Source organism: Mirounga leonina, unplaced genomic scaffold (genome assembly GCF_011800145.1).
Source record: "Mirounga leonina isolate KUSES-001 unplaced genomic scaffold, KU_Mleo_1.0 Mir_418, whole genome shotgun sequence".
NCBI lineage: Eukaryota > Metazoa > Chordata > Mammalia > Carnivora > Phocidae > Mirounga > Mirounga leonina.
In genome coordinates, this window is record NW_023270739.1 from 3,296,648 (window position 1) to 3,321,055 (window position 24,408).

Sequence of the window (24,408 nt, forward strand, 5' to 3'; positions counted from 1 at the left end):
CCTCTCCCTCTCCCCCCTCCTCCCCCTCTCCCCCCCCCACCCCAAGTCCTGTGCCAGGCTGCTCTGGCTATCACAGCGTTCATGAGCCTAGCTGCAGCCTCCTGGACCTTGTCCTCTGGATAGCCATATGGTACATTACAGGGTGGAGCCTATTTGCCTCCCCTGCTCTACAGGGTGTCATCATGGGAAATGGAAAAGAAGGTGGTGGGCCAGTCCTTGTGTCCCTCTCCAACTCCCACCCCTCCGCATTCCTCATGTGTATCTCTTGTTCAAAAGGAGAGGAAGAGACATTAAGGGACGGAGGAGACTATATGTTACTTACCCATTTCTGAATAAATTTGTTATTCCTACCTCTGAGCTGTTCTTTCTTAAAGGATTCTAAATGACCTTGTGGGACCTGGCACCAGAAAACCGGAATTTGCTTTCCTACTCACCAGCTACGATCTTGGGGCACTTCCTCACAGGACTTGCTGAACCCCCCATCTCCATAGCAGAGGATGTGAGCATCAATGTCTGTGAAGTACCTGGCACAGTAACTCCGTATGTCCTGGGCCTAAAGTGCCTCCTCACTAGGTATTAGCATGATCAGCTCCAGCATAGAGTTAGGTCTGTTCATAGGGAATAGGAAAGCCTGAATTTTGCCTTGGTTTGAAGACATCAAATTTCATAGGTGAAATTTCTCTCTCAGATCAATTATGCATTAGAAAAAAATTAATTTGCTGATGGTTTTTGTGTGGTTTACCATCTTTGCACATAGTCATATTGTGCAACTCACTACCATCCATCCCCATAACCCTTCATTTTGTAGAACTGAAATGCTATTTCCATTCAACAGTGACTTTCCATCTTCCCCTCCTCCAGACCCTGGCAACCATTTTTACACTTTCTAAGATTTTGATTACTCATACAAGTAGATTGGTACAGTATTTATCTGTCATGGACTGGCTTATTTCATTCACCATCATGTCCTCAGGCTTCTTCCATGTAGCCTATATCAGAATTTTCTTCTTTAAAGTTGAATACTACTTTGTATGTGTGTGTATACCACATTTTGCTTATTCATCTGTGGACAATTGGATTGTTTCCATGTTTTAGCTATTGTGAATAATGCTGATGTGAACACAGGTGTACAGATCTCTCTTTAAGACCCTGCTTTCAGGGGCACCTGGGTGGCTCAGTCGGTTAAGTGTCCAACTCTTGATTTTAGCTGAGGTCGTGCTCTCAGGGTTTTGAGATCAAGCCCCAGGTCAAGCTCCGCGCAGGGCATGGAGCCTGTTTAAGACTCTCTCCGCCCTCCCCCCACCTCTACCTCTACCTATCTCTCTCAAAAAGAAAAAAGACCATGCTTTCAATTTTTGGGGGTCCATACCCAGAAGTGGAATTGCTAAATCCTATGGTAATTCTGTTAGTAATTTGAGGAATTGCTTTTCCAGTTTCCACAGCGGCTATACCATTTTTATATTTTCATATTGGTTTATTAAGGTATAACTGGAACAGCTCCTCTTCTGGGAAGGTAGAATGGAAGTACTTAATCCCTATCCTTTCCACTAAATCGAATTCTGGGGATTTTATATAAAACAAACATAAGCCTGGAAGGTGGAGAGAAGGCAGACTGGCTGGGGACCTTGGGACCCTGGGACCCAAGGAATTACTGGCACTGAGCTCCCTGAGTTTTCTTTTTGCTTCACATCTCAAACTGGATGCTGAAAAGGCAGACAAAACCCCAAATAAGGGCCAGAAAAAGAAGAGCTTAGCAAGACTACAGCCAAACCACAGAGGAAACTACCCTGACTTCAACATAAGCCAAGTTGGGAGATTAGGTTTCCATCCTCACTAGGCTGTATTGGGGGCACCCCAAAATTCCTGTTGGGGTGGTGTCCGAGAAGGCCAAGCAGGGAGCTGGAACTTTAAATTGGTGTCTGTGGAGACTATAGGAGGAGAAATGAGGCACCTTAGCCCCTTCCAAGCAGGGTGTTCTAAGTAGAAGTGTAATGGGATGATGGAACTCACCCCCACAAGGCAGTAACTAGGAGGCACTCCCACCCTGGGTGTCAGCAGACATCAAGCAAGGACCCTGAACTCCAACCACACCTGGCAGTAATTAAGTGGTGCCTTTCCAGCCCCATCAGAGGAGGTGTGCTGTAACAGAAAATCTAAATAAGATGCAGTCTTTTTTTTTTTTTTTTTTAAGATTTTATTTATTCACCTGACAGTGAGAGAGGGAACACAAGCAGGGGGAGTGGGAGAGGGAGAGGCAGGCTTCCTGCAGAGCAGGGAGCCCGACATGGGGCTCGATCCCAGGACCCTGGGATCATGACCCAAGCCAAAGGCAGGCGCCTAACGACTGAGCCACCCAGGCGCCCCAAGATGCAGTCTTTATAACAACCCCAAATGTCCATGTTTCGGTCAAAAATGGACTGAAAAGACAAGGAAAATAGAAAACGGGGTGAGGAGACAACACTGAGATGAGAGATGTTAGAATTATCAGGCAAGGATTTAAAAGCAGTCATCATAAAAGTGTCAACAAACAATGAACACACTTGAAACAAGTGAAAAAAAATACGAAGTCTCAGCAAATAAAATAGAAGGATCATTTAGAGCTGAAAAATACAATTACCAAAGAAGTAGTAGAGAAAGAATCCTTGAACTTGGAAGGTAAAACAATAGAAATTAACAAATCAAGAAATACTTAAAGACTTCAGGGACCTATGACAAAAAAATCTAAAATCTAAAAAATCAAGAGTACCAGAAGGAGGGAAGAAAAATTGGGGCTGAAGTAGTTGAAGTAATAGCGATCTAAACCTGTAGATTCAAGAAGCTCTAAGAATCCCAAACAAATCCAAAGAAATTAACACCAAGACACTTCACAGCCAAACTTCTGAAAACTAGACAAAAATTTTAAAAGCAAAAGAAAATTATACCTATAAGGGAAAAACAATGTGACAGGTCCCTCAACAGAAACCATGAGGCCAGAAGAAAGTGGCACACTTAACAAAGTTGGGTCAACCGAGAATTCTACATCCAGCAAAAAAATATCTTTCAAGGTTCAGGGGTAATTCAGACGTTCTAAGATAAAGGAAAACTAGGGGAATTTGTTGCCTGCAGACCTACCCTAAAATAATGGCTAAAAAAGCTCTCTCAACTTGAAAAAATAAAAGAAGGAAACTTTGTGTATCAGAAAGGAAGGTAGAGCAAAAGAAATAGTAAAACTATAGGTAAATAAAATACTTTTCTTCTCTTGAGTTTTCTAAATTGTTAAGTTGAAACCAAAATCATAACATTGATGCGGTTCTCGATGTACATAGAGGAAATATTTAAAGCGATTACTTTATAAATAGGGGAGGGCAAAGGGAAATAGAGGGAAGTTTTCTACATTTCGCCCAAACTGGTAAAATGTCAACAATAATATGTGGTAGTAACTTAAGTATATATGATGAGATCCCTAGGGTAATCACTAAAAAAGATAATACAACCAGAAACACTACAGATAGATAAAAATGAATTTCTAAAAAAAAATGTTCAAGTTAACCACAGGAAGGCAAGAAAAAAAAGACAAAATGTGAGATTATATCACTAAGATCACTATATCAAATGTAAATGGTATATATCTCCATTGAAAGACAGAGATTGGCAAAGTGAGTGAAAGAACATGCCCTAATTTATATGCTATCTGCAAGAGACACATCAAATATGACAATATAAGGTTGAAAGCAAAAGGATTGAAAAATATATATCATGCCAACAATCCCCAAAAAGTAGCTGTGTTAGTATCAGATCTATTAGACTTCAGAGCAAAGAAAGTTACCAGAGATAGAGGAACATTATATAATGAAAAAAAGGGTTGATCTACCAAGAAGTATAATCCTAAATACATATTTACCAGGTAACTGAGCTGCAAATCATGTGATGCAAAACCTGATAGAATTGGAATAGCAAATCCACACTTACACTTAAAGACTTCAACACCCCTTGCAACAACAATAGGTAGAACTAGACAAAGTCAGGGATGTAGAAGAACTTAACACCACCAACCAACAGGATCCAATCAACAAAGAATATTCCACCCAACAACAGAAAACATTCTTTTCAAATACCATGGGACATAGACCAAGATAGACCATGTCCTGGCCCATAAAACAAATCTCAACAAGTGTAAAAGAATTAAGTTCATACAGTGTGTTCTTTGGTCACAGTGAAATCAGTAATCCCGGGGTTAAATATTGAAAGCTTTCCCTCTATGATTGGAGACAAGACAAGGATGTCTGCTTTTACCACTTCTGTTTAATATTGGAGGCTCTAGCCAGGGGGATTGGGGTAGGGGAGGAGTCAGGGAGTTGCAGAGAAAAGCATGCAGATTGGAAAGAAAAAAGTAAAATTATCTCTATTTGTAGATGACAGGGTCTTTATACAGAAAATGCTAAGGAAGCCACTGAGACTACTAGAATTAATAAACAGCAAGGTTGCAGAATGCAAGGTCAATTGATAAAGTGAGTAATCTAAAACTCATATTAGAAAACAATTCCACTCAGCAGAGAATCAATAAAATAGGATAAATGTAATACTTAAATAAGTGTACTTAAAATAAGTATAAAACTTACATCCTGAAAACTACAAAACATTGTTGAAAGAATTTAAAGGGATCCTGAGTAGCCAAAACCGTCTTGAAAAAGAAGAGTTGAAGAACTCACACTTCCAGATTTCAAAACTTAAGTAAAATGCTACAGTAATCAAGACAGTGTGGTACTAGCATAAGGATAGACATACAGACCAATGGAATAGAATGGAGAGTCCAAAATTAAAGCCTCATGTATCTGGTCCATTAATTTTCAGCAAAGGTGCCAAGACAATTAATTCAGCGGGGGGAAAGAATAGTCTTTAACAAATGGTGCAGACAACTGGATACCCTCAAAAAATAAATTTAACTTCATCAAAAATTTAAAAACTTTTGTACCTTTAAGAAAGGGAAAGGACGGGCGCCTGGGTGGCTCAGTTGGTTAAGCGACGGCCGGCCTTCGGCTCAGGTCATGATCCTGGAGTCCCGGGATGGAGTCCTGCATTGGGCTCCCTGCTCGGCAGGGAGTCTGCTTCTCCCTCTGACCCTCCTCCCTCTCATGCTCTCTGTCTCTCATTCTCTCTGTCTCAAATAAATAAATAAAATCTTAAAAAAAAAAAAAAAAAGTGAAAGGACAACCCACAGGAGAAAATATTTGCAAGTCACGTATTTGATGAGGGAATTGCACCCAGGAAAGATGAACTCTTACAATGCAACAATAAAAGTACAAATAACCCAGTAAAAAATGTGCAGACTCTGAGTAGACATTTCTCAACAAAAACCCCACACAAATGGCCAATGAACACATGAAAAGATGCTCAACATCACTCATGATCAGGGAAATGTAAATCAAAACCTAATGAGATACCACTCTACAATCATTAGGATGGCTATACCCAAAATAAAGACATAAATAATGGTGAGGATGTGGAGAATTTGAAAACCTCATACTTTGCTGGTGGGACTTTAAAATGATGCAGCCACTTTGGAAAACAGTCTGGCAGGTCCTCAAAAAAGAAAACATAGAGTTACTGTAATGATCAAGAAATTCTCCTAGATACGTATCCAAGAAAGATTAAAACATGTCTGCACAAAAGCATAGAATATTCATAGCAACATTATTCACAATAGCCAAAAGTAGAAACAACCCAAATGTCCACAGGCATATATGGATGAGCAAAATGTGATCTATACCTACAATGAAATATTATTCAGCCTTGAAAAGGAAGGAAATTCCGAGACCTGCTATTACGTGGATTAACCATGAAAACATGCTAAATGGAATAAGCCAGACACAAAGGGACACATATCGTATGATTCCATTTATATGAAGTATCTAGAGTAGTCAAATTCATAGAAACAAAGTAAAATGGTGGTTACCAGGGGCTGGGGGAAGGAGGGAACAGGTACAGAGTTTCAATTTGGGAGGATGAAACATTCCGGAGGGCGGTTGCACAATAATGAGAATATACTTAATGCCCCTGAATTGTACACTTTAAAGTGGTTAAGGGGCGCCTGGGTGGCTCAGTCGTTGGGCATCTGCCTTCGGCTCAGGTCATGATCCCAGAGTCCCGGGATCGAGCCCCGCATCGGGCTCCCTGCTCGGCGGGAAGCCTGCTTCTCTCTCCCACTCCCCCTGCTTGTGTTCCCTCTCTCGCTGTGTCTCTCTTTGTCAAATAAATAAAATCTTAAAAAAAAAAAAAAGTGGTTAAAACGGCCAACTTCAGTGAGGTCTTCACTGCTATTTGTGGAATGGAAGAATGGAAGGTTGCGTTCCCGCCACGCCAACATTTACTCACACATTTACGTGCTCGTCGTTCCGAGCAGACAAAGGTGGCGCCTGGAAGCGACCGGAGCCAGAAGGTGGGCCCCGCGCGCCGCCGTAGTCATGGAAACGCGCACGCTCCCAGCGCCGAACTGCAACTCCCAGCGGCCTCCGCAGCTTCCGGTTGGCAAGATGGTGGCGCGCAGGAGGAAGCGTGGGGCGCGGGACTCAGAGCAGGGGGTTCCGAGCCCTCCCGGTTACTCCGGTGAGTCGCGGCGGCCCGGCTTCCCCGGGAGGTGGCTCCGGACCCCCGCGCGGCTGGGTGGGGGGCCCGGTAGCCCCGAGGTCCCGGACGCTGCGCCCTGCTCGCGTCTGGCGGCACTCTCCCGGGGCGAGCCCATTTTGGCCACCGCTTCCCTTGGGTAAACCCCTGTCGATCCACACTCTCCCCCCGGACGAGTGAGCCCACCGCTTCTTATCACCTCTGCCACTCCTAGTCTGGCCCCTATCAGCCGTCACCCGGCTGTGCCCTCCTACCTGGTTCTCCTGATTTTGTGCTTGCCCTTGCCTTCTGTTCGCCCACGTGCCGGAATGTGCGTTCTAAAGTCAGATTTAGATCAGATTTTGCCTCACGCGCCTGCCTATATACCCCCATACCCACTGAACTCCCTCCAGTGGTTTTGCAGGTTAGCACCTAAAACAAAACCCGAACTTACTGACTTGTGTGGCCCTGCATGTTCTGGCTCAGCCGACCTAGAGCTCTTTCTGTTCCTCTGGAGCAACAATCCCTTTACACCCTCAGGGTTTTTGCGCTTGAGGTGCCCTTTTCACACAGCTGTGCCCTGTGACTTTAATGTTAGTTTCTCAAAGAGGCCGTTCCGACGCCTAGCCAAAGGCTTCTGCCGCGCAACCACTCTGCACTGTTTTCCCCTTGCTTTCCTGTTTGATAGGATCTTGTTACGTGCTTCTTTGTTCATTGCCTTCTCCTACTCTCATGTGAGCGTCCCGAGCACAGATGCTGCAGCTGTATATCCCCAGTGGGCTCTGAAGAAGGCCGTAGAAAAACAGAAAACAGCCCCTAGCATTATGGGAATGTGAGCCATTATCAAATGATCACACAGATAGAGACTTAGAGACCGGGAGAGGTTGTCAAGGCACCGAGCAGGTGGATCTAACTCAGCACGTAAGGCTCTCTGAGGAAGTAAAGTTAAACGTGAAGAATGGGTGGAGGGTAGAAGGTTGACGTTTCAGGTAAGGAAACGTGTGAGCTTGGGTGAGGCCTGGGCTTACTGGAGGGATAGAGAGAAGGCAGAGTGGCAGGCCCCGCACAGTGGTGGGGGGAGGGCTTGGCAAAAAGATGTGAAAGGTGGTCAGGGTCTGGCAAGGCCTCCAGCTGACGTCAGGATTTTGGTGTTGACCCCAGGAGCATCAGGGTTTGGACTCCCCTCTCATTTTGCTCCCCACCTGTAATAATTGCCTGTTCTCTCCCCCACCTGCTTGGGTGCCCCTCCTGGGCAGGTTCTCTGTTCATTCACTCTCACAGCCTGCACAGTACCCTGCACAGGCCTGGCCTAGGGGAAGGGCTCAGTGATGGAATGGACAGACAGATGGGACTAGAAAGGGACAGCCTGAGCTTGATTTTCATGCCATCCTTCCCTGCCCCCATTTCCCGTCCAGCCATCCCGATCAAGTTCTCAGAAAAGCAGCAGGCTTTTCACTACCTCTATGTGAGAGAGCACAGAGTTCGAGAAGGCACCAAGTCTTCCTGGCCTCAGAAGCGGACCCTCTTTGTTCTCAATGTGCCCCCATACTGCACAGAGGTGAGCTGGTGTCTGGGAGGGAACCTCTAAGGCTGGCCAGGAGCTCCAGGCAGGGTTGGGTTCCCACTGGCCTCCACCAGGTCCTTATTGGGAGATGGAAGCATCTAACTGAAGCCCCAAGGGAGGGCAGCTAGAGGGCTGCTGCTTCTGTCTCTTGTGACAGGAAATGGCTTTTTATTTATTTTTTTTAAAAGATTTTATTTATCAGATAGAGAGAGACACAGCGAGAGAGGGAACACAAGCAGGGGGAGTGGGGGAGGGAGAAGCAGGCTTCCCGCTGAGCAGGGAGCCCGATGCGGGGCTCGATCCCAGGACCCTGGGATCATGACCTGAGCCAAAGGCAGACGCTTAATGACTGAGCCACCCAGGCGCCCCAGGAAATGGCTTTTTAATTTTTTTTTTTTTAAGTAATCTCTACACCCAACATGGGGCTCCACCTCAGGACCCCAAGATCAAGAGTCACATGCTTTATCGACTGAACCAGCCAGGGTGCCCGGAAATGTCTTTTTAAAGATTTATTTTAGAGAGAAAGAGCATGAGCACGTGCAAGGTGGGGGGCAGAGGGAGAGGGAGAATCTCAAGCAGCCTCCATGCCCAGTGTAGAGCCTGGTGCAGGGTTTGATCCCAGACTCTGAGATCACGACCTGAGCTGAAACCAAGCATCAGACACTTAACCGATTAAGCCACCCAGGCACCTGGAAATGTCTTTTTAAAGCTGTGGTTTAAAAAGTACAGTCTGGGGCCCCTGGGTGCCCCAAAAGCATCTGCCTTTGGCTTCAGGTCATGATCTCAGGATCCTGGGATCGGGCCCCGCGTCGAGTTCCCTGCTCAGTGGGGAGCCTGCTTCTCCCTCTGCCTGCCGCTCCCCCTGCTTGTGCTCACACGCTCTCTTTCTGTCAAATAAATAAAATCTTTAAAAAATAAAAAAATAAAAAGTATAGTTCTAAGAAGCTCAAAGCTTTTTATTATTTCCCAGGATTCTTTGAATTACATGTTGTTTTTCGCTGATTGTAACAGTGATACATCTCCATACGAAAAAATAGAAGATAAGATTATCCTCTAAATCTATCCAGACATTAACTTATTTTCACGAAAACGATTAAGTTTTGCATTACATAAGTTCACAGAAGAGAAACTAAGGGTGTTGCTGGATTTTAGATTGTTTTTCAAGAAAGAAATATTAACTTCTAAAGATTTATTTATTGTACGGAGAGCAAGTGGCGGGGGGCGAGGCAGAGGGAGAGAGAGAATCCTCGAGAGAAATACTAATTTCTAAAAGATTCTTGTACAGGGGCGCCTGGGTGGCTCAGTAGTTAAGCGTCTGCCTTCGGCTCAGGTCATGATCCCAGGGTCCTGGGATCAAGCCCCGCATCGGGCTCCCTGCTCGGGAAGCGTGCTTCTCCCTCTGCCACTCCCCCTGCTTGCGTTTCCTCTCTCGCTATGTCTTTCTCTGTCAAATAAATAAATAAATAATCTTAAAAAATAAAGATTCTTGTACAGTCAGAGAACGAAGCAGAGGAGAGGCTGTGTCATGTCTTAACGTTTCCTGAAGCGTAGCGTGTGTACAGAGAAGGGCCCGGGCCCTAGGCTACAACTTGCCGCCTTTCACAAACTGAACACACCCACGTACTCAGCGCCCAGAAACAGAACATGACTTGCGCCCAAGAAATCCCCTCAAGGGGCTCACCGCCAGCCTGAGTCCCAACAACACAGAGTTAACTCCAGTTTTCAGTGGCTGCTCAGGGAGGAAAACTTAGTTGGTTGTCTCATAAAATCAGAATACTCCGAATAACCCCAGAAACGTTCCCGCCTATTCTCGTAATAGAACCTAATCCTCCTTTGGGGATCGTTCAGCCAGAGAAAGGGGCAGGGAAAGACGGCTGGCCTTTCAAAGTGAGAAATCCCTTTCAGGGACAAACCAAACATCCCGGGCACATGCTCCCTGCAGGTCCTGTCATAAAGCCAAAAAGTTTATACCTGAATTCTGTCTCACGCTGCGTCTGCTCCCTCCCACGTCTCATGGCCAGTGGCGGTGTGGTTTTTTTTACTCAGTTTTGAACGTGAAAATGCACAGGGTTGTCGGCTCGGGCCGTGGGAGGGCAGGACGATGACCGTGCGGAGGAGGGTGTGGCTGGCTCAGGGCCTGTGTACGTGCCCCCCGTTGGGCGGACATGGGCTCCGAGACCTTCAGGGGCCCTGGTCCCCTGGCTGTGCCACCCTGGGCTGAGGGAGGCTCCCTGAGGCCCCCGCAGCCCCTCATGCTGTGCTTCCCCCGCCGGGTCCGCGGCAGGAGTGCCTGTCCCGCCTCTTCTCCCCCTGCGGCCCCGTCCAGTCTGTGGGGTTACAGGAGAAGCCAGAACTCGCTGACAGCCCAAAGGAGCCAAAGTCAAAGTTTTTTCACCCCACGCCCATTCCGGTAAGTGTCCAAGTGCTGTGGTCTGCTCACCTGGGGGCGCCGCGGGGTGTGGCCAGGGCAGTATCCCCAGCACCTCTGCGCCTTTCCCTGGATTTGCCACATCCTTTAGCTTCTTGTCCAGCTCTTCCATCGTCCTGCTGAGAGCCCAGAGACCATCTTGCTCGCCGCCCTGAAGGGCCTCCCTGAGCTCCCCTCCTGCTCCCCCCCCGAAGTCCCTTCTTCCTGAGGCCCCATGGCCTGGTCTTGTCTCCCCGTCCCGAGCCCACATGCCCTCCTGGCGTAGCGCAGTCTGAGCTAGCGTGCGCTCTGTCCGCTCCCGGTGTGTGGGAGCTCGCTTGTCGCTGCGTCCCGCCTGTACCTGGAAGGGAGGTCCCGAGTGTCTCACCTCACCTGGGTCGCCTCTGGCAGAAGTTGGAAAGCTAGCAGCATGGCTGTGTGTCCCCCGACCCCAGGATTATAGAGAACTTCTTGGTCATCTTCACCAAGGGGGTTCAGAACAGTCCAGCACATGTCCCCTGGCCCAGCGACGAGTCGGGCTGAGGGCAGCTGGGAGCCCTGGTGCCAGGAGCCGGGTGGCCGGGAGGATGGGGGGTGCTGGCATTCTGACATCTCTCCTCCCCCCCCCTCCAGGGCTTCCAGGTAGCCTATGTGGTGTTCCAGAAGCCAGGTGGGGTGTCTGCTGCCTTAGTCCTGAAGGGCCCTTTGCTGGTCTCAACGGAGAGTCACCCTGTGAAGAGCGGCATTCACAGTCAGTACCACGGCATCGTCACGCCCTCCTTCCTGGGCCCAGGGTGGGCGGAGGGGAGGGCCCAGCCTGCTGCCACTAGAACCTGCCTTGGGCCACAGGTCTCCGTCCTCGTGGCCTGTATGAGAAGATCCTGACTGGGGGCGCCTGGGTGGCTCAGGCAGTTAAGCGTCTGCCTTCGGCTCAGGTCATGATCCCGGGGTCCTGGGATTGAGTCCCGCATCGGGTTCCCTGCTCAGTGGGGAGCCTGCTTCTCCCGCTCCCACTCCCCCTGCTTGTGTTCCCTCTCTCAAATAATCTTAAAAATAAAAAAGAAGAAGATCCTGACGGGCTGGGCAGGTGGGGCCTCGAGTATCGGGCCTGAGGAAGCCCCGTTTTCCTCCCTCCTTTCTCCCTCAGAGTGGATCAGCGACTACACAGACTCAGTGCCAGATCCTGAGGCCTTGAGGGTCGAAGTGGACACGTTCATGGAGGCATATGACAAGAGGATAGCCGAGGTGGGGCTTCCACAGGGAACGTGGGCCACGGGTGTTGTGGTGTCGCTGCGGAGGGGGATGGGCGGTGGCACCCTGTGCTGGTCACTGTGTAGAGTTCAGGCTCCCTCTTTCCCCACTGAGTCCTGTGTCACCTAGCTGGGTGACGTCTAGTCTCTGGTCTGTAGGAAACAGGCTGAGGGACGAGGAGGCAGTGTTGGCACCTCTGTGCCCCCCGCCCCCCATACTGAGCTACTGGGAGGGAGAGGGCGCAGCAGGTGGCGGTGGGTGCCCGGGGAGGTTCTGGGTGCTGCAGAGAGAGCCTCCAAGGGAGGGTGGGGGAGGGGCACCCGAGGCTGCAGGGGCTCCCGGGGTCTGCCCATCACAGCGTCTGCTCCTTGCAGGAGGAGGCTAAGGCCAAGGAGGAGGAAGGGGTTCCGGACGAGGAGGGCTGGGTGAAGGTGACCCGTCGGGGCCGGCGGCCCGTGCTGCCGCGGACAGAGGCTGCTAGCCTGCGGGTGCTGGAGAGGGAGAGACGGAAGCGCGCCCGCAAGGAGCTGCTCAACTTTTACGCCTGGCAGCACCGAGAGACCAAGATGGAGCGTAAGGGAGCGCCCCAAACCCGTGTGCTTCAGCCCCACTCCCCTTGGGGCCCAGGCCCTATGGACGAGGCCCGTGGCCACTGCTGCCGGCCCCGGCCAGAGCGGAGGGCTCCCGCGGGCGGCACTGGGGCCTGGGTGTGGAGGGGGCTGTCCCTGGGCACAGACTTCCCACAGGCTCTGGACTTAAGGTCCCAGCCTGCAGCATCCCCTGTGGTGGTCCCCCTGGTGCTCCCCAGTGGCAGCAGTGGGGGCCCCTGGGTGTTTAGAGGCTTCAGACACACCTGGGATGTAGGACCACCTCCAGACCCCTGAGCACTTGGTGCTGGAACCTGTCATCCTCCCACGGGGGCCAGATTGCAGAGGGTGGATCTCAGGTGCTCACTGTGGGGACAGCGAGAGGGCCGCTGCTGGGTGTGTGTGTGTGTCGGGGGGAGTGAGTGTGGGGGGAGTGGGGCAGGCCCCTCGCATGGACAGTGTCGGGGCGAGCACCGTGTGTGTGTGAGAGAGAGAGAGTTGGGGGGGGGAAGTGGGGCGGCGCCCTCGCATGGACAGTGTTCAGGCGAGCACCCCATCGCCCGTGACCCACTCAAGGTCATGATGATGCTGACGGCCCATATTCCCTGTTTGTCGGGTGGCTTCCCCATGGGCCTGGGAGTAGAGGGTGCTGGCCTTGTCCTCGGCAGGGGGACAGCCTCTGCAGCAGGTGGTGACCTAACACCCAGGCATGTCACCCCCTGCCTGTCTCACTGCTGCTCCCCACCCGGGCACCTTCGCTCCTGCTCTTTCTAGAATCACCGACAGCAGGCTGCATGAGCTCTCCGGCCGGGCTCCCACCCCTCCGTATTCCTCTGACCTGGTCACCTGGTGACCAGGGCTGCCATCCAAATTCTGTGGCACTGAGGGCGGAGTCCCTCTCCTTCCTGACGTTCTCCCCAGTCTGGCTGCTGCAGTGGGGAGGGGCCGGGAGAGGTGCCCCGGGGGGGCTCCCCACACCCCCCGAGCCGCCTGCCTTCACCTGGGGTATGTGGGGTAGGGGTGGTAAGGGAACAGGCGTCTTGCTTTCTCTGTGCTCACTCTTCTGCGGAGTTTTCTCTCCGAGCTCAGGCGTGCCGCCCTGGCCTGAGCGCCCACCCTCTGGGCCTGCAGGCGCATCTGTCTCCGCGCAGCGTCCGGACCATATCAGCGGAGGCCAGTGGGGCGGGGGGGCCACAGTCCCCACAGGGTACACAGACTAACGTGGCCGTTTCCTCTTTCCCGTTGCCCCCCAGATCTAGCCCAGCTGCGCAAGAAGTTTGAGGAAGACAAGCAGCGGATTGAACTGATGCGGGCGCAGCGCAAGTTCCGACCCTACTGAGCCGAGCTGGTCCTGGGGATCCCTGGAAGGGGGCGGTGAACGGTGGCGGTCCACTGCCGGGAGGACCTGAAGACCTGGAACACTCGTCCTGGGCGGCCCAGGCCCGGGGGCTGCCAGATCTGAGGCCACGCGGGTGCAGGTGGAAGGACAGGGCCCTCCGTGGGTCCGGGGTGCAGCAGGGTTGGGCACCGTGCTGGCGAGGCCTGCCCAATGTGAGGGCGTGGGCCGCCAGGAGCCACCAGCCCAGGCCGTGCTTGTTTCCTCCTCCTGGTCTCTCTGTTCCCAGCCTGCCCCTGGCCTTCCCTTTCCAGCTGAGTGTCTCTCCCCTCCCGTCAGTGGAAGAGCCCCTCAGAAGCAGTGAGAATACAAGAACCATTTTATTTTTCATCCAGCTGGGCAGTCACCTGGCCTCTCCTCCCTCCATCTGCTACCCACTCTCTGCAGATTATCAGCCACGAAACAGACAATGCCCCCAAATCCAAACACGGTCTCCCCCTTGAAGTCACAAATGTTAAAAAGAGTCTTGCCCTGCGTCCCCCCCCCAATTCTGCCCAGGATTCTCTGTCTCAGCACCTGCTGGGCTTCAGACCAATGAGGCCTGTCCCCACCACACCCGGCCTGGCTGGGGGGCCTGGCACTAGGGATCCGGGTGCCGAGTGGTGGGTACCAGGTCTCCGAAGGCCCAGGCCCAGGCTACAGCTCATGTGGTGCTGTCTCCTTGCTCAGCAGGAAGGCGCTGATGAAACCGGCCACGTTCTGGGGTTGGTTCAGGTGGACGTAATGGTTGTCCGGGACTTCTACGTACTGGAACCGCTGGAGAGGGGAGGGGATGCGTGGTGAGGCGTGGCCCTTCTGGCGTGCTGGGGCCTTCCCAGGGCTTGCTGCCTCCGGTGGTCCCAAAGGGTGCCCCACAGTGAACCACCGGGCAGACTGACCCCCAGCTCCCCGGTCACACACTGGCTAAGAGCCTGGCTCAGAGTCCGTGAGAAGGGCCTGATTCAGGGGGAGAAATGTGCAAACCCTGGCCTTCTGGGCCATTCTGAGTTGAGGTTGTAAAGCTAGGCATGGGAGGTGCCGGTAGTCCAGGGTGTAAGGTTAGCTTGAAAGAACCAGCAGCCTTTCAAACCTGATCCTCCCTGGGAGACAGGAAGGCACCGCAGACTGGTCACGTACAGGCTCGCCTTTGGTGGTGACGCCGAGGTCTGCAGAGGCCCAGGGTCAGGTGTTTACAGCAGATGACGGTCAAAGTGCCAGGTGCTCCCAGGGACAAAGCCCAGCCCCACTGATGAGACTGGTCATCTGCTCACCCTAGAAATGATGGGATGGCCTCCGGCCAAGTTGGACCTGGGCTGCGGGATGTATGTGGACAATAACACTGGGGCACTCTGCCAAGAAAACGTGTTTCCTGTGCTGAGTTAAATGTGAGTGCCAGGGGCTGACCACCATAGGGAGTGAGGCCGGGTTGCTCCTGCCAGTCACCCATCAGGCCTGGGGCTGGACCAGAGGCCCTAGTGCAAGGAGTGGGTGAGGACCCTCCTGGACTTCACCCTGGCTGAGCCTAGTGCACCTACCTCCTTTAGCACTGATTTCAGCGTGTCCATCACAAAAAGTATGACGTTCCTGTCACTGTCGTTCTCTCTCCTCACATTATAATATCCTTGGATTGCTCTGGAAAATAAAAGAAAAATCAGGGTTCACCTTGCGGTGCCTCCCCCCTGCCCCGGTTTCCAGGCTGAGAGGAGACCGGCCTGGGCTTGCCTCCGGTTTTCCCACAGTTCGGGGCTCACTGTGGCCAAGGTGCTGCAGGTTCACCTCGGCGGGGTCGTGGGACCTGCCCGCCGCCACCGCCTCTGACGGGGTTGAGTCCATGCCTTCTGTGCCCGCATCTTTCCCGAGATGATTGCACCCATTTCACACGTGTACGTAGAGTTCTGCAGCGTGACTACGGTCAATTTGAGGACGTCATCGTCTCCGAAATCCCCCAAACCCGAACCACTAGCTGCAGAGCGCTCGGGCTTCCGCAAACAGTAGCTCCAGAGACTGCGCTCTGCACCTGCGTGTGAGTGGAGCCACAGAACACGTGGACTTCCATGACTGGTTTCTTCCACTCTGTCCTGTCCTCAAGGTTCGTCCCCGCAGCAGGTGCCAGGTCGTTCCTCTCCCGGCTCAAACAGCCCGCCTGTGTGTCTGCTGACCGACGTCGGGTGGTCTCCGCCCCTGGGCTGTTGGGACTGACGCTGCTCTGGACCGTCCCGTCCAGGCTGCTGTGGGGACCTAGGTCGGGCCTCTAGAGACCTGGGAGGGCGGCTGCTGGGTCCTGGGGTAGGTCAAGGGCTTCAGAAACTGCCGGGCTGTTCCAAGTGGCTGCGCCATTTTACAGTCGCACGGCGGGAGCGTTTCTCCTCACGCTCACCAACGCCTGTTATCTGCCATTTCGGGTCCAGCCATCCGGGGGCATGGGGGGGGGGTGTGTGTGCAGCGTCTCTGTGGTTTGGATTTGCACCTCGAGTCCGTGCTTCCCAAGCCTCTGTGCTCAGCATCAGAGCCACACGTGTCCCCAGAAGTCACGGTTCCGGCCTGGGGCAGGCCACGGCGGCGCGGAGAGTGGCAGCTTGGGAGGTGGCACTGGGACGGCTGCTGGCTGGGCGCTGGCAGGCGGGGGAGGGAGCGGCGAAGCTCTGGGGGGGCAGGGGTCTGGAGTGGCTGGAGGACTTGGCAGGGCAAGCGCCCGGCTGCAAGGTCGGCCAGTCCCTGCCTCGCCCGGGGGTGCCCTCCGCAGACCCCCGCTGAGAGGGGCGGCTCCGTCTGCTCCGGGCCCTGCCTTCCACACCCCAGGGGCCGGGGCAGCCCGGCCTCACGCGAGGGACACCTGGGGGTCCCCGGCAGTCGAGTCTCTTCTGGGGCGCGAGGCTCACACTTACTTGAGGAGCAGGACGTGGGCCTGCAGCTTTTTGGCGGAGAGCACAAAGAGCTCCCTGCTGATGAAATCCATGCTGTACTCCGGCTGCAGAGACAAGACCACAGTGCATTCTGTCCACAGGGCAGCGGGCCTCTCTCTCGGGGCCACCGTGGCCACCTACCCCGGGACCAAGTCCAGGACCCAACCACATCGCCTCCACAGAGGCCTCTCACCCCCGCGGGCCAGAGGCTTTTTCCCCCTAAATCTGTTCTCCCTCTTGCTGGGCTCATGGCTGCCCAGCCAGACATTTCCCAGATCCCTTTACACCCTGGTGTGGTTGTGCGGCTAAATGCAGGGAAGTGACCTGGGCGGCTTCTGGACCTGGATTCTAGGACTAGGCGTGGCCCCTCATCCCAAACTCCCTTCCCCGATCCGCAGGCCGCCCTGCAGCGCTGCCCAGCCAGCCTGGGTTCCGGACTCTGCCAAACAGACCATTTCCGTGAGAAAGTAACCTGCTTAAGCCACTCTGCAGAATGAGGACGCCTTGATGTCCCCACAGCCCCACTGGCCTCCATCAGAGCCCGGGCCACCCTGTCTTATGACCACGTAAGGGGTCCAGGTCCGCGCCGTCCCACACGGTAGCCATCAGCCCATGTGGCTACCGAGTGCTTGAAACGGGGCCAGTCCGAGATGTGCTGTAGGTATAAACTGCACAGTGGATCTCAAAGACTTAGTATAAATAATGCCAGACACCTCACATTTTTACACGGATTACATCTTGGGTACATTGAGATAAAAATATTAAATGTGATTTCCTCCATTTCTTTTTACTCTCTTAACATGGCTACTACAAGATGTGGAATTGCATGAGGCTCGCTTTCTACCGGACGGTGCTGCTCAAGCCCCAGAACTCCAGGTGTGACAGACGAGGAGCTCGAGAAATGTGTGCAGAGTGGATCAATTCCACAAAGCTCCCATGAGGACTGTTAAGTCATGCCCAACACTCCTCCACCACTGCGATAAATATACAATTCTTACGAAAACACGTGTACACACACACACGTACACATTCGGTCACAGGGTCACAGCCACGAGAGCATATTGCCCTTGATCTACCCTGACCTCCTCCAGGCCATTTCCTGCTCCTTGAGCGAAAACGACCTTGGGTGCTTTTCCAGAAACAGACGTTTCCAGATCATCCACAAGGCCCAATGAACGAAGATCTACCGAGGACCCACACAGGCTGCACGTGAGCTCCTGCTGGCAGAGCGCCCGGCTGCAGGAAAAGCAGGGAGGTGGTTCGTGCCCGCGGAGGGGCTCCCCGACCAGTGCTCATCGGCGGCACATTGAAACAGGGCTTTACTGAGGATCACAGAGGCTCAAGTCACACAACGGGGAACAGGAGATGGCACCAGGACTCGGCTCAGGCGTCTGCCCCCACCCCCAGCCTGAGCTGCTCGGGCCAGGACTGGGGCTCTCCGGCTTGGGGGCCCGGTCAGGCCCTCACCTCAATTATATGTTGATCCCCAAGGCAGAGACTGAGGGATGTTACCTCCGCTCATGTCTCTGGATGTGAAAACCACAAGTCTGGGGTTTTGCAGTGGTTTCCTCTAGGGCCACACAATCCGAGGACATTTCTCCAAGAACGCCTTTAAGACCAAAGGCTGCTGGGTATGCCCTGTCTCTTTCTTCTTCTTCTTCTTTTTCTTAAGACTTTACTTATTTGTCAGAGAGAGAGAGAGAGAGAGTGGCAGGCAGAGGGAGAAGCAGACTCCCTGCTGAGCAAGGAGCCTGATGCAGGACTCGATCCCAGGACGCTGGGATCATGACCTGAGCTGAAGGCAGACGCTTAACGACTGAGCCACCCAGGCGCCCCTCTTCTCTCTTTTTTCTTTGCTTCTATCCCCCTCTCCTCTAACCTTCTTTCCCTAGTCCACTTGTATTCCCTGATCTATATTTTTCTTTTATACTTCCAGTGTGACTTATGGCAAAGTCCCCAGATCCATGTGTCAGCTGACAATGGCCTTTCACATATAAATGCTCCGTGCGACCCAGCTCGAAGCCTCGACCACCACCAGCACCTGCAGGCTCCCTCCTGGGGTATTCTCTGAGGACACCACTATTCAGACCACTAGCCCCGTAGATCAATTTCCCTCTTTTTGAACTTCAGGTACATGGAATCAAACAGAGTGCTCTCTGTTTCTGGTTTCTTTTGGTCTGTAAGTTATGTTTGTTTTTTCATCCCTGTGTGGTGCTCCAGTGTATGAATATAGAACAATGTGTGCATTCTATTGTTGAAAAACATGTGGGTGAGTTCCAGTTTGGGACTATTATGAACCAAGCTGCTAGGAACGTCCTTGCACACGTCTTTTGTGCACACGGCACACATTTTTGCTAGGTATACACCTAGGAGTGGAATTATGGGCTCACAGGATTTGACTATGTTTTGCTTTAGCAGTTCCTGCCAAGCAATTTCCCAAAATGGTTGTATCAATTTATACTTCCTCCTACAGTGTAGAAGAGTTCTGGTCTTCATCCCCATTTAGACTTGGTGTTGTCAGGCTTTTCCATTTTGACAGCAACTTCTCCACCTCTGGTGGAGGTGTAGAGGTATATTTCATTGATTGCCCTAATTACTAATGATCATGAGCAACTTTCAGGTGTTGATTGGCCATTTGGATAGCCTCTTTCATGAAGGGCCTGTTAAAATCTTTTGCCTGCTTTTAAAAATGAGGTTGTTAGATTTTATCTTACTGATTTGTAGGAGCTCTTTATATATCCTGGATATGAGTCCTTTAGCAGGCCTATGCATTTAAATATGTTCTTTTAGTCTGTGGCTTGACTCTTCACTCTCTTAATTTGTCTTTTGATGAACAGAAATTCTAAATTTTAATAAAGCCCTATTTATCAATATTTTCATTGATTCACATGTGTGTTCTATTTAAAATATATTGTCTACTTCAACGTCATAAAGCTATTTAGAACCTTTCCTGTTTTACCTTTCATATTTTGATCTATGACCCATCTTGAATTAATTTTTGTGTATCGTGTGAGGCAAGGGTCTAGGATCATACTTTTCCATATGGATAACCCATTGCCTGGCACACCTCTATTGTAAATCAGGTGGTACCCATTCATAATGTTAACAGTCACTAAATTCCCAAAGTATTCTATAAATTCAATGTCATCTCAATAGAATTCTTTTTTTAAGTAAGCTCTATGTCCCACATGGGGTTTAAACTCAACGACCCCAAGATCAGGAGTCACATGCTCTACCAACTGAGCCAGCCGAGGCACCCCATCCCAATGTAATTTTTAACCTAAGTTGATCATTCCAAACTTCATTTGTAAGTGAAAATATGCAAGAAAAGCCAAGGAACATGTGTAAAAGAAGAACAAGGAGAGAACGCTGATTCTACTAACCATCAGAACTAATCAGAAGGCAGTAGGAATTGAAACAGAGTAGTAGGGCTCGGATGGTGACAAGATCACTGGAACAAAAGGAGAGTGCAGAGACAGACCCATTTTAGAATTTGTATCTTTCGTAATTCAGTTTATGTCCCAAACATAAGCTCCAAATCAGTGGGCAGCCTGCTGCAGAACAGCCGTGTGCTGCACAGGGCATGGACCTTGGAAAGGGAAGGGGTATTTCCAAATGCCCCCAAAAGTAACCAACCCAACCTGCACTCGGGGGCAGTGGAGGGTTGGGGCCCTGCACTGCTGCCTGGAGGGTGACCTGGCTGAGGCCAGGGTTCCAGCTGGGATCGATCACTCTGGAGAGAAGCTTTCCAACAAGGGCCTCCATTGGTTAGGATCTGGCTGGTAAGCTACCAGCCTGAGGACCAGCACACAGAAGACAGACCACGGTGAGTGAGCCTTGGTGGTTAGGAGGATCCCCCCCACCCCAATAACTGGCAGTGGACCAAACTGGCTATTCATCTGGGAAGAAAGTGAAAATGGATCCCTACCTCACACCGTACTTGAGAACAGATCCCAGTTGGATCAAAATCAAAACTCAAACACTCCTGTTCCTTTGGCTGATGCCCTGGTCCAGGCCTCATGTCCCCACCTGGGCCTGGGCAACAGCTCTCAAGGGTCTCCCTGAGGCCAGAGCTTCCCACCTCTAATGACAGCATCTCACATGGGCAAAGCATTTTACCCTCTTGAACAATCTCATTAAGAGCACCATCTGAGAGCCCCGTACTGGGGCACTTGACACAGGGACCTTGCTAGTCGTCACGGCAACCCCACAAAGATGGGCATAGGGGCTGGTATCTCCTAGCTGTTCATTAACCAACTCCTCTGACCACACCCGCCCCCAGCCGCCAGCAGGCCTTCCTTGCACTCCCATGCAGCACCCCCATGCAGTTAATCCATTAAGTTAAGCACTTGCAGGGCACCTGGGTGGCTCAGATGGTTAAGCGTCTGCCTTCGGCTCAGGTCATGATCCCAGGGTCCTGGGATCGAGTCCCGCGTCGGGCTCCCTGCTCCTTGGGAGCCTGCTTCTCCCTCTGCCTCTCTCTCTCTCTCTCTCTGTCTCTCATGAATAGATAAATAAAATCTTTAAAAAAAAAAAAAGTTAAGCACTTGCAGCCATTTCTGTGAAAACCTAAACAAACGACAAAACCGAAAAGCCCTAAAATGAGTCGGTGTCTTCTTACATGGTTGTGAAAACACACAGATGGAGCTGCAAGTCTGCCCTCGACAGTGGGCCTTGGTGTTCCCCTTTTGCTCTGTGGGCACCTGTGTGTCAGTAATGGTTGGTTTTTTCAGTTGTTCGTGGGTGGGAAGCCTCCACCGATGGTGCTGCTTGACTCTGGGCAAGTCGTGCGGCTGACTTAGTTTCCCCGCCTGTGAAATGTGGGTGACAACAGTTCCCTCCTCCAGGCCTGCAGTGAGGATTACCCGAGCACACACGTGTGCGGCACATGGGAGAACGAGGAGCGGCCGTCGTGCTGTGAGCACCCCCTGCTGGCGGTCCCCCCCAGGCGCAGGGCAGCCCCCAGCGCAGCCCCCACTCCTGCCAGGCCTGCTGGGGAGACATCTGGACCTCATGAATCTGTGGGGCGGGGGGTCCTCTCTCTTGCCCTCAGCCCTTGCCCTAAGGAGACCCATGATTCAAAAGAGGCTGTACACCACCCCACGCCCACGAGGATGGCTAAAATTTAATAGAAAAGCACAAGTGTGGGTGAGGAGGTGCAGAAATTGGAACCCTCGTGCGTTGCTGGGAGGGACGATGCTGCCGCCGGGCCAACAGCCTGGCGGTTTCCCAAAAGGTTCAACACAGGACTGTTGTGCGACCCAGCAATTCTGCTCCTAGGTGTATGTCCAGAAGAACCGAGAGCAAGGACTCAAACTGATAGTCATCACCCGTGTTCACAGCAGCAGGATTCATAATAACCAAAGGCGGAAACAACCCAAGTGTCTCTCAATGGATGAATGGACAGATCCACATAAACGGAATGTTGTTCGGTCAGAAAAGGAGGGGACGTTCAGGCACCCTGCTGGGACCTGGATGAGCCTTGAATACGGCCTGATTCCACTGACATGAGGTCCCGGGAGCAGCCAAGTTCATAGACAGAAGATAGAATGGCGGCCACCAGGGGCTGTGAGTGGGTGGGGACCTGGTGTTCAGTGGGTACCGGGTTGTTATGGGGGATGATGAAAAATGTGGACGAAATGATGGTTGTACAACATTGCGAATGGACTGTCACTGAACTGGACACTCAGGAGTGATTTTAAAATACACAGCACAGCATAACTATTATGCTACATATAATGTACCATAATAACAAAAGAAAAAGAGAGCAGCACTCACCAAAGCCATCCTCCGGTCTCTATTCATTATTAGACCTGGAATGGAAGCACAAAGACGGGGCCTCAGTGCTGCCTGTCAGGGTGAGGGACCCCACAGGGCTTCCCTGGGGACCCAGGGCCCTTCCGGCCAGGGCGCCCTTCTTCAGCCTGGACTGGTGTCCTCAGAGCTTGGCTGCTGCCACCCGGCCATGGACCGGCATGGCCCCCATGGGTGCCTCCTCAGCCACCCCACAGAACAGCGCAGAAAGACGGTGGCGGACGGTTACCCTATCTGGCACAGTGGCCGTCATCCCTGAGAACCTTAGGGTGGTCACGTGATCTTCAGACCCCAGGAAGCACCCGACAGCTAAGAAGAATCCATGCCATCATGTGTTGGAAAGAAAAGAAGGTTGGCGGGGTCGGGAGGCCCGTGGACCCACCCGTGGGCTGGACCGTGGTTCTCTGCCACGGTCCTGATGGTGGACAAGCTGGACCTCACCTGGCGAGGACAGATTCCCAGCAATTCCATGCTTGGGCGATGCCCCCTTCAGAGACAGAATCACAGATCCGGGAGGCCACCTGAGAAGTGAGCTCTCGGGGTGCGGGGGTTGTCAGGGGACCCCCTCTACTTGGGAAACCGTGGATTGGAGCTACTGGGTAAATCCCACAAACGTGACACCAAAGAGAAGCAGGGCGGCCTCCTCCTTCCCACGAGTCTCTGCGCCACATTGCCTTCCCAGCCAGGCTCTCAGCCTCCCATTTCAAGTCACAACCAAATTCATAAGTAAGCAGACTCACAGCCTTCTCACGGGGACCTCTCCCGCCCCCCCGGAGGGCTCCCCTCATCACTCAGCACTTCCTAAAGCATTCCACCCACATGCACCTCTCCTCCGCTAGAATGCAGCTTCCCAGAGGACAACAGCTTGGTGTCTCAGCCCTGGCTGGGTTCCCCTGGCCCGAGAACGGGGCTGCCACACAGTAGGTGCTCAAAAAGTTGCTTGAGGGATAAGTAGATGTTTGCCTCCGGGTCGCAGAGAAGGGGACACACAGGGTTCAAAGGAATGGGTGCTGTTCTAGTGTTGGCCGGTGCGGGGAGGGGTACAGGAGTAGGTCTGGTATCACTAGTATTACTAGTACTAGTTAAATGTACATATGTGATATGCCAACAACATTTTTAGCAAGAATAGCAGGAAAGCTCTGAAAAAGAGCCATAAAAGGAGACTGTCCTACAGATATGAAAACACAATAAGCCGAGCCGTGTCGTGCTGGTCAGGGACAGACAGCCAGACCCATGGAAAGATCGAAGGTCCAAAGACAGACCCCGATGCTAACGGGCAGTCAGGGCATGGTGTGGCCGCCTCTTAGGTCACCGAGGGCAAAGACACTTTTACAAAATGTCAAGCAATGGAGGAACCGTCTGGAAAAAGATCAAATCAGATCCAAACCTCCACCTGCACACAAGCTAAATAGCAAATACTTAAGTGAAAATTCTCAACCCCAAACAGTATTCGAATCAAACATAAGCTTTTAGCTACAACTCAGAACGCAGAGGCTGGAAAAGAGACCTCTATTAATTACATGAAGAAAGGTCTGCATTTCAAGAAAAAAAAACCCTCTAAGCAAAGTCAAAAAAGACAATCTGGGAAGACGTCTTTGCAACTCAACCTCCCCAACATATGAAGAGTTCCGAGAAATTGAGGAAAGACCACCAGAACGATGCGCCGGAGGGTAGGCAGAGGTACGGTTTCCAGAAAACTAAATATGAGAGATACTCATCGTTACCATAAAAAGAAAATGCAAATGAAAGCCACACTGAGGGGCGCCTGGGTGGCTCAGTCGGTTAAGCGACTGCCTTCGGCTCAGGTCGTGATCCTGGAGTCCCGGGATCGAGTCCCGCATTGGGCTCCCTGCTCCGTGGGAAGCCTGCTTCTCCCTCTCCCACTCCCCCTGCTTGTGTTCCCTCTCTCGCTGTGTCTCTGTCAAATG

At 52.0% G+C, this 24,408-nt stretch overlaps 2 protein-coding genes across 3 annotated transcripts in view; one reads left to right on the forward strand and one right to left on the reverse strand.

Annotated features, from left to right (window-relative positions):
• The first annotated feature begins 7 nt into the window (after window positions 1-7).
• RRP7A (ribosomal RNA processing 7 homolog A) lies at window positions 8-14,118 on the forward strand. Its single transcript, XM_034987367.1, has 8 exons — window positions 8-573; window positions 6,380-6,582; window positions 7,995-8,137; window positions 10,428-10,553; window positions 11,184-11,301; window positions 11,698-11,795; window positions 12,176-12,374; window positions 13,642-14,118. The coding sequence occupies exons 1-8, from the start codon at window positions 383-385 to the stop codon at window positions 13,725-13,727; spliced, it is 1,164 nt and encodes a 387-aa protein (XP_034843258.1). The 5' UTR covers window positions 8-382; the 3' UTR covers window positions 13,728-14,118.
• SERHL2 (serine hydrolase like 2) overlaps window positions 13,993-24,408 on the reverse strand; it is a 20,547-nt gene continuing 10,131 nt past the window's right edge. For both annotated transcript variants that reach the window (XM_034987370.1, XM_034987369.1), the window contains exons 9-12: window positions 22,445-22,479; window positions 16,649-16,731; window positions 15,299-15,395; window positions 13,993-14,540 (exon numbers count right to left, since the gene is read on the reverse strand). In XM_034987370.1, coding sequence (XP_034843261.1) covers window positions 14,421-14,540; window positions 15,299-15,395; window positions 16,649-16,731; window positions 22,445-22,479 — 335 coding nt within the window. In that variant the 3' untranslated portion in view covers window positions 13,993-14,420. The remainder of the gene's footprint in view (window positions 14,541-15,298; window positions 15,396-16,648; window positions 16,732-22,444; window positions 22,480-24,408) is intronic.

Coding starts and splice junctions, on each gene's coding strand:
- RRP7A (XM_034987367.1), top strand. CDS start 383: ATGACCTTGTGGGACCTGGCACCAGAAAACCGGAATTTGCTTTCCTAC. Junction 574..6,379: donor CTAAAGTGCCTCCTCACTAG/GTATTAGCATGA, acceptor CGTTCCGAGCAG/ACAAAGGTGGCGCCTGGAAG. Junction 8,138..10,427: donor TGCCCCCATACTGCACAGAG/GTGAGCTGGTGT, acceptor GGTCCGCGGCAG/GAGTGCCTGTCCCGCCTCTT.